The 8,766-nt window shown below is 37.7% G+C and overlaps 2 protein-coding genes across 2 annotated transcripts; both read left to right on the plus strand.

Annotated features, from left to right (window-relative positions):
• Positions 1-542: 542 nt before the first annotated feature.
• Positions 543-2,038, plus strand: LOC113723983 (uncharacterized). Its single transcript, XM_027246939.2, has 2 exons — positions 543-1,246; positions 1,327-2,038. The coding sequence occupies exons 1-2, from the start codon at positions 543-545 to the stop codon at positions 2,036-2,038; spliced, it is 1,416 nt and encodes a 471-aa protein (XP_027102740.2).
• A 177-nt stretch (positions 2,039-2,215) lies between these two features.
• On the plus strand, positions 2,216-4,434 carry LOC113725817 (replication protein A 70 kDa DNA-binding subunit B-like). The gene is made up of 10 exons (XM_072076776.1): positions 2,216-2,296; positions 2,385-2,655; positions 2,736-2,832; positions 2,935-3,059; positions 3,157-3,235; positions 3,331-3,460; positions 3,542-3,693; positions 3,797-3,917; positions 3,994-4,222; positions 4,307-4,434. Exons 2-10 carry the CDS (start codon positions 2,430-2,432, stop codon positions 4,432-4,434), a joined length of 1,287 nt encoding a protein of 428 aa, XP_071932877.1. The 5' UTR covers positions 2,216-2,296; positions 2,385-2,429.
• The last annotated feature ends 4,332 nt before the right edge of the window (positions 4,435-8,766 follow it).

Here is an 8,766-nt window from a genome sequence, read left to right on the forward strand (position 1 = left end):
TTCTGCCCTCATACAACCCATGGTGAAGATAGCTATCCATATTATAGAAGAAGGGATGATGGCAGGAAAGTGAAAGTTCGCAGATTCACTCTTGATAATAGGTGGGTTGTGCCTTACAGTCCCTATCTCCTTGCTTTATTCGATTGTCACATGAACGTGGAGATTTGTTCTACCATTAAATTGGTCAAGTACTTGTATAAATATGTGTTCAAGGGGCATGATCTGGTTTGCTTTAGAATTATGGCAGATGACAGTGCTACTGATATTGATGAGATTAAAGAATTCCAAAAAGGTCGATACATCTCGCCTCCGGAAGCATTTTGGCGCATCTATGAGTTCCGTTTAAACAAGATGACCCCATCTGTTTATACTCTCCAGGTTCATCTTCCAAATCAACAGTTTGTTTCTTTCTCGAAGAACTCGGACTTGCTGCAATTGTTAGCTAAAGTAGATTTTTCTAAAACCATGCTGACCGAGTTCTTCAAAATGAATGCGACCAACGCAGCTGCTGAAAACCTCAAATACCGCCGGAAGATCTGTTGATGTCTTTGAGACTAAATGCCCAGCAAAAATATGCTTATGACACCATCTTACAGACGTGCTTTGCTTCCCAAGGGCATTCATTTTTTATTGATGGTCCTGGTGGTACCGGCAAAACCTTTTTATACCGGTCGCTGCTTGCTACTTTGAGGTCACAAGGTTATATAGCCATTGCAGTAGCAACCTCTGGGATTGCAGCGTCTATCCTGCCTGGAGGAAGAACTGCACACTCAAGGTTCAAGATACCTCTTGACTTCTCAAAGAACAGAACCTGCCAGCTTAGCAAACAAGGCAGTGTTGCAAGGCTGCTCTCGGAGTCAAAACTGATCTTGTGGGATGAGGCTTCCATGGCAAAACGAGAAACTATTGAGGCATTTGATGATTTGCTTAGAGATATCATGGAATCTGAACTGCCTTTTGGGGGTAAGGTTGTTGTGTTTGGTGGGGATTTTCGCCAGACGCTGCCTGTTATTGAGCAAGCAACAAAGGAAATCCTTTTGCAGTCGTGTTTTCTCAATTCTCCATTGTGGTGTAAACTTCATAAACTGAAGTTGACAGAAAACATGCGAGCTATATTAGATCCTCAGTTCTCAGAATTCTTGTTAAGAGTTGGCGAAGGGCATGAACTTGTGGACTTCAACGGTGAAATAACTTTACCTAAAGATTTAGTTATTCCTTATTACGATAAAGAAGAGTCCTTAAACAGGTTACATTACTTAAAAAATTCTGGTCTATCTATCTACTCTTTAGTATATACAGCTTCTAATTAAACTTCTTTATTAACAGGTTGCTACAATCTGTATTCCTAGATTTAGCTCTCTATTCCCTGGATCCATATAGGATGATTAACAGGTGTATTCTTACCCCTAAAAATAGCTCGGTTGATGAGCTAAATGATATACTAATTAAAAGGTTCCCTGGAGAGCTGCACACTTTCATTAGCTCTGACAAAACTGTAGACCAGCGGCACCAGGGGGATTATGAGGATTTTCTTAATTCTCAGAATCCAAAAGGCCTTCCTCCTCACAGGTTAATGTTAAAAGAAAATTATCCGATTATACTGATAAGGAATCTAAATCCTGTTGAAGGCCTGTGCAACGGCACAAGGCTTATATGTAGAGAGCTTGGCCGGCATACTATCTCCGCTGAAATTGTCTTCGGCCAGCATAAAGGAAAGAGGGTTCTCATTCCAAAGATACCCTTACAAACTCCCGACAGCCAAAAGAATTCTATTGCATTTATAAGAACTCAGTTTCCTGTCCGACTCTGTTTTGCGCTGACCATTAATAAATCTCAGGGACAAACTCTCGATTACGTTGGCATTTACTTGAGAGAACCTGTCTTTTCTCATGGACAGTTATATGTAGCCTTGTCCAGAGTTAGAACTTCGGCTGAGCTGAAAATACTTATTCTGCCAGGAACTTTTGATGGTATAAAAACGGACTGCAAAACTAGAAATGTTGTGTTCAGTGAAGTTTTTGAATTGAGCCAGCAGTAGAATTTTCTTATAGCCAGGTATACTTGTACCGCTCTATGCTGTGTTTACTTATTGGTAAGGACTTGTGTATACCCAAGCTTGTACATTATAATCATTTTTCCTTTTTTTACAGGAATGTCTAACCTCTTGCAAATTGAAGAAATCGTGCATGATATGAAAAACTGGTCCTGTGTGATCACGGTCCAAGAAAAGTAACAGGTCACAGATTCGTTGGGAACACCAACCAAAAAGCAAAAGTTTGTCTTCTATGATTCAGAGGTTACATTTTTAAACCTGAATAATTTGAACTCTTTCTTTGTTTGTCCATCATAATTCTTATGTGTATTTTTTTTCTGTTTTCTGATAGGGCTCTAAAGTTGAAGGGATAATCTTCAATGCTGATATTCCAAGGATGAGTCCTATGTTGCAGGTTTATAAAAGATATAAGATTTCAAATGCTGATGTGAGGACTATTCCGCAAAAGTTTCAAAGTGCTGGATTAATCAAACAGTGGGTGATCACTTCAAAAACTGTCATTGAAGAGGTTGATGGCAATGAAGACATTATGCCTGTTAAATTTGCGTTCACTGACTTTGCTGATTTATCTGACTACATGGATGATAAAAACAAGTCCGTTGGTGAGTATGTAAATAGTCTATCATTCATTTTTTTGTCACACAATCGTTCTTTCCTCAGCCTGTCTTCTTTCCCCTTGCAGATGTCCTCGGAGTGGTGATCAGTTCATTGGCCATGAAGACAATCACTAGAAACTCCAGACAGTCAAATGTTCAGAAATTTGTCCTCCTAAATGAAGAGTACGCAGTCTTTTTATCATTGTTCACGCTCTTTTACTGGCCTTATCGCATTTTTCCTATAGCTTTGAAACATTTTTGTCCTGCCTTTTATGCCAACGTTAGGTCTCAAACTGTCCTGCTATCTTTATGGGATGATTTTCTGAACAATGAAGGTCAGCTACTGCTGAATAACATGCACAGCTATCCTGTTATCATTGGTCGAAGACTGAAATTTAACAACTACAATGGTCTGTTAACATGCTTTTTTTTTTGTATTATAACCTTTATTTGTATATCAAGGTTCTCAGACATAGCTCAGCGTTCATTCTGTTGTTTATTCGGCAGGTGTTTCTCTCTCAACCTGGTTCGATTCTGCATTGCTTGTTGATCCACCGATACAGGAAGCGAGACAGCTAAAAAATTGGTGCAATGGCATTAACTAACATTTTTTTTATGCACCTCATTGTCACTTATATCGTTCTTCCACATATTTCACTTACATCATCTTTTTCCTTGTAGGGCAATGAGAAATGCTAAGTCAATTGCAGAAATCATTGATGCAAAAAGTTACATTAAATACAATCCTGCGCTTTCTTTAAAGAGAGACCAGAAAACTACTCTAATTTGCAATGTTACCGCATCACAGAAGGTGATCAGATGATATTCTATTATGTTATTTTACAGCTTCGTACCTGTTCAGATTTCCATCTAATAAATGTTTTTCTTTTAGACTGCCTGGGTCAGGGCAAAACTCTCTTTTGAACAGATCTTCCAGAAATATTGGTATATGAGCTGTGCAAAATGTTATCGAGCTACTGCAGCGGACTATGGAATGGAGTTTACTTGTAATTCGTGCAAAGAGAAGGGCGCTGCTATGCCTAGGTCCTATATTACTACATCATTAGCTTTAACGTTACTGCTTAATTCCTCTTAATGTTAATGTTATGTAGTGTATCGCCTAAGCACTTGTATACTTATATTTTAGGTGCCGCTTTGACGTTGATTTGATCGATGACAGTGGAGTTATACCTGCTTCTATCTTTGGAGATCTAGCAGAAAAAATTCTTACCTTCACTGGCCTTGAAGCAATGGACCACTTTAATCAGGTTATTTTAATCGGTCAGATTTAATAATAAGTGCAGTATTTCCTTCTGACTCTTACATCTTCTGTGCTTCGTCCAGAATCTTGAGCTGCCACTTCAGTTTGTCCACGAACAGCTTAAAACAAAGACATTTCTGGTTCACATTAAACCAGTTCAAACACAGCTCGCTGATGCCAGACAGCGGTATACGATTTTATATTGCTCTGAACTTGAACCAAAAATGAGTCATGCTCAACTGACACATGAACCAGAATCTGTCTCTCTTTCATGTGACCAGCAGGCTGAAAATGAGCAGCTATTGACAGCAGGTTCGTGAATATACTTGGAGTAGTGATGCATCCCTATGTTTTCTCTCGATGAACTATTAACTTAACTGAATGTTGCACTCACAGGACATGGTGGTTCTAGCTCGAAAGTGCGTCTTCGCCTCAGTCAAAAGTTTGATGAAACAGAAACTGTCAGCACCAATGCCTTTGATAGTCCACATGCTGACTCCAAGAAGAAAGCAAAATTAGGCTGAATTGTTGTCACTGCGTTTTGCATTGCTCGGGCATTAATATGTTTTGGGGTTCTGTAATCTGCACTCCTATGCTTAGACAGATTGTTAGCGTTTTTTGCAAATACTGCTCGTCCATTCACAATTCCCTGGCTTTTGTGCGTAGTTACCTACTAAACTTCTTTTTGTCATGCCCATTGAACTTTGATTATGGCACCTGTATCAGAGTTCTTGCCAGGCTTTCAAAGATTAACTGAAATCCTACAATGTTGGTTAGCATAAGGATTTTCACAGATATCTTTGGATTCCTGGCGATGAACTCCCTTTGTGTAAAACTGATAGCTTTATAAGCTATACAATGTTGGCTTCCTTTCCATTTGTTTATAGTTTTTTTAAATTACAATTGCTGCTATCAATTTCGAACATGTTGGACTATCTACTCTGGCTACATATTTAGTTCCTGTTACTTATATGCTGGACTATCTGCTCTACTTAGCATGCTGCGTACACGTTGCATAATAATTTTCCCTTCAAACCATTAAAGCATTGCAAATGCATTACTTCCCATGCTATCAATTGACAGCTCCTACTTCATATTTTGCAGAACTAGCAGCTTTATAATCTATATAATTTGAGATTCTTTTCCGTTTCTTTATATTTTGTCCAGTAGAGTTAATATTATGCATTTACAGCCTCCAGCTTTGTACGCATGCATTTATTGAGAATGGCAACATTTTTTACAAATAAAACTTATATATTCAGGTCCATTAAAGCATTACAGGCCATTAAAGCATTACATAATGAATTATGATCTTGCCTTCCGGCCATTAGAGCATTACAAATGCATCCTTATCACATGCAGTCGGTTGACAACTCACACTTAAATGTTTCACATTGAATTGTCTTTTCTATTCATTGGTCCTTACCTTCCTCTACAACTAATTCAACTGTGGTAGGAAAAGACTTGCACTTAGCATTAACAGCAATGAACAGTATACTCTTTTTACATTGATCCTTTCTTTATATATATGCTCTTTGCCATTTACAAAGAGCATATCATATGGACGTGGGTTGCTCTACAATGTATTTGTAATCCTTATCATATGATATAGCCTTGTACTCGCATTTTCTATTAGTAAATCACTTGTCTGATTTTCCAGCATCGATTTTCCTCTTGGTAGTTCAATGGCAGCAACAATCTTAACATCTCCAACAAATTTTCAACCAACAAATAGTTGCTTATCAGCTTGCTGTTTCCTACTAAAATGCATCCACAGAGGACAGGTTAACTTTTACCTCCTTCACTTACATTGCAGCATTTAGTGTTAAATAGCATGGTATTCTTTGACAGTATTTTCCTACTGCATTTCTTAAAGGTATTACCTGCTCAGTTTGAATCATTGTTTCATCAGCACCACAGCAATAGAATTACTCTGAGGTTTGGGCTGCGGCAATGGCCTATCACAGTCACGGACCATGCATTCGCACAAGGCTGGGATGCTTTTTGTGAAGACAATATTGTCAAAAGGCATGACACACTATTACTTCGACATAGCGGAAATCTAATATTCGATGTCATTCATTTTTGTGAACTACAGAAACAAGTTCTTTTGTCTTGGACCGTTCCCCTGCCAGACCTATTGCACATGAATCCTATTGCATCAAGAGGTAAACATACCATTGTATGTATCTCGCATCCACATCTATATCATCTATTATTTTTAATGTAATGCATAGTCACTAATTACAGATGGTATCCAAATAGCCGCTGGACAACAAGAAGTTTCTTCCTCACTAAGGCCAGATTTCTGTCAAGATCTATCTGATTCGGTTTGCTTTTATCAAGTCTTTAACTCGGCGACTCCAAACAGTTTGGTAAGCTATTCTATGCTTACCTGCATTTTCTTTTTCATCTCAACTTTCTCACAAGCAATTGCCTTTTCTTTCTATATATCTTCTAATCTGCACCTCTTGATGATAGAAAATTCCGCGCTTTATTGATCACTTCATCAATGGTATCAAGACTCCCATGTTACTTATCAACACTGGACACAGAAGTACTCAAGTTGGTGTAAAGCATAAACGCCTTCACCGAAACTGGAGAGATTTCGTTCTTCAACATGAATTGCAGCACAATGAAACTCTTGTCTTTATTCCGGAATCTGAAAATATATTCACAGTTTTGATCTTTGATGATACCGGAGTTGAGAAACTTTTTCCTTGGTTTCACACATTCAATGTTTATTCGGATGCTTAATAAATTTACCTGAACCATGCAGTGTAATTTACCCATCAATTGAATACATTACCGGTAGTTTTCACTTCTTCCTAGCTAAACTAATCTACATTACTTCTTCTTTGAATTAACTAATTTTACAAAATTTATTATTCATCTGGGCATTACTGGGCATCGTTACATTCACCCACCGCGCATCGCGCGGTGATCCCCTCCTAGTATAGGTTCTATTCAAATAATTATTAAATCTACATTTAGAGAGAGACAAAATACTCCTATAGATCTTGCTATAGTTGATAACTGAATAAAAAATAGAGAAGAAGCAACTCTTGGTATCCATCCTTAGAGGAAATCTTAAATATCAAAAGCTAATTTTTAATATATATTCAAAAATTTCTTCTAATATACAAGATAAAAAAAATTTTGATAAAACACTTTTCTTAATTCGAGATTTCAAAAGAAAAGATTTCTTTTTCAATGGAAATAGACCATATTCTATTACATATATGATTTCTTACACTCTATCAAATATTCATTAGACAGAACACTTTTCAAATGTCGAGTTCATAGATTTCCCTAAATTATGTTTTTGAAGTAGGAAAAATATATCCTTCAGAAATTACTAATATAGAATTAGATGAAAAGGGGATAATGGATCGATATCTGAACCTACTTTCCGCCACCATTACGTTACCCTCTGGACTTTTGACTTGAGTGTCTCCCGTGCACTGCTATAAATATAATAATGGTACAAGCGCATGGGAAGAGCAAGAAAGGCATTTCTGACCATCACATCTGATCCAAGTATCATTACCGCATCCTTGAGTTAAATCTTGAACATCCCACGTACTCGCCGCGCTAATAGTTAAATCTTGCTGGATTATTGTGATGCTTAGAACATTGAACTGATTTATTCAATGTTCAATTATCTTTGCCAGACAAAATATTTGTTTTAAATTACGGAGGTTTAACATGTTCTTAATCCAATAGGGTGGTACTAAACAACGGATATCAGTACAAAGTTTTAGTGGGATTGAGGTAGATATCTACAATCGCCAGGCAATTTATGTATGTATTCATCAGGCTCCATTTAAAATTTGAACGGATAGGACTGAAAATGGTACACAAATTTCAACCGTGTCAAGAAAAGATTTGTTGTGATTTTACATATTACTGTTTTAGCGCCTCCACAAATTTCACATTGTAGAATGCAATAGACATTGGTGGCTATCCTGGTACAAGCGATGAACCTCCTAAGATCCAGCATGATCTAAATAAACCCTGTTGTCAGCTTATTGTTGTGTCCTAGTAGTATTATACCAGTTTATGGTGAGCCCTAAAATAAAACTTGGAGAAAAGCACAAACATAGCAAATGTGGGCAAGCGGCATAGCCTCATCTTGCGTCGTTTCCGATGTGGCAATCACAAAGTATTGCCACCGACACGAGCTTCGTGGAGTTCAATGGAGCAGGTGGCATTGTGTTCCTGCTTCAAGTCTTTTAACCAAAATGGAAATCTTTCAGTAGGTTGACAGGGAATTGTGTCGAGATTTAGGTACCATATTGGATCTTGAGCCCAGCAGCCATCCGTTGCAATTTCTAATTTGAATGGAATACAAACACAAAAGGAAGGAAGTAAAGCTGTAATAACAGAAGCGTCTTTCCAAACAAAATAGAGCCGATTTTGGTTGAGAAGTTCTATTGAAGGGAAAAAATGCAGGGCTCTTGAAGAAATCAATTTCAGTATTACTAATATGGTTGGTGGTCAAGTCGAGCATTGTTATTATTAGCATTATTATTATTATTTTGCGCCAAAAGTGGAGCATTATTGGAGGTCATGACTATTGATCATACCAATAAAACCAACTAAAGATAACTTGATCAACAGAAAATGGAAATTGCCAACTACTACAAGACAATACCCAGCTAAGAACTGGAATTGGAGTAGGAAAGATTCATTTGTGTGAACCTTTAATGCTGTACTCCAAAATTAATCCAAAGTAATGCAGCCAGCTTATATATTACACAGCATGTGAACAAGCACGGGGACTACCCACTGAATCAAAGCAGCATAAATACACTCCCCGAGAGCCAGCCAGGGGGCACCCACTGTTTATCTTG

This window comes from Coffea arabica, chromosome 2c (genome assembly GCF_036785885.1).
Source record: "Coffea arabica cultivar ET-39 chromosome 2c, Coffea Arabica ET-39 HiFi, whole genome shotgun sequence".
Classification (NCBI taxonomy): domain Eukaryota; kingdom Viridiplantae; phylum Streptophyta; class Magnoliopsida; order Gentianales; family Rubiaceae; genus Coffea; species Coffea arabica.

Bases quoted from the DNA above. Each gene is read 5' to 3' on its own strand.
- LOC113723983 (XM_027246939.2), top strand. From the start codon at position 543: ATGTCTTTGAGACTAAATGCCCAGCAAAAATATGCTTATGACACCATC. The intron at 1,247-1,326 runs GTTACATTACTT...CTTTATTAACAG, and splicing joins AAAGAAGAGTCCTTAAACAG to GTTGCTACAATCTGTATTCC.
- LOC113725817 (XM_072076776.1), top strand. From the start codon at position 2,430: ATGAGTCCTATGTTGCAGGTTTATAAAAGATATAAGATTTCAAATGCT. The intron at 2,656-2,735 runs GTGAGTATGTAA...TTCCCCTTGCAG, and splicing joins TGATAAAAACAAGTCCGTTG to ATGTCCTCGGAGTGGTGATC. The intron at 3,060-3,156 runs GTCTGTTAACAT...TTTATTCGGCAG, and splicing joins GAAATTTAACAACTACAATG to GTGTTTCTCTCTCAACCTGG.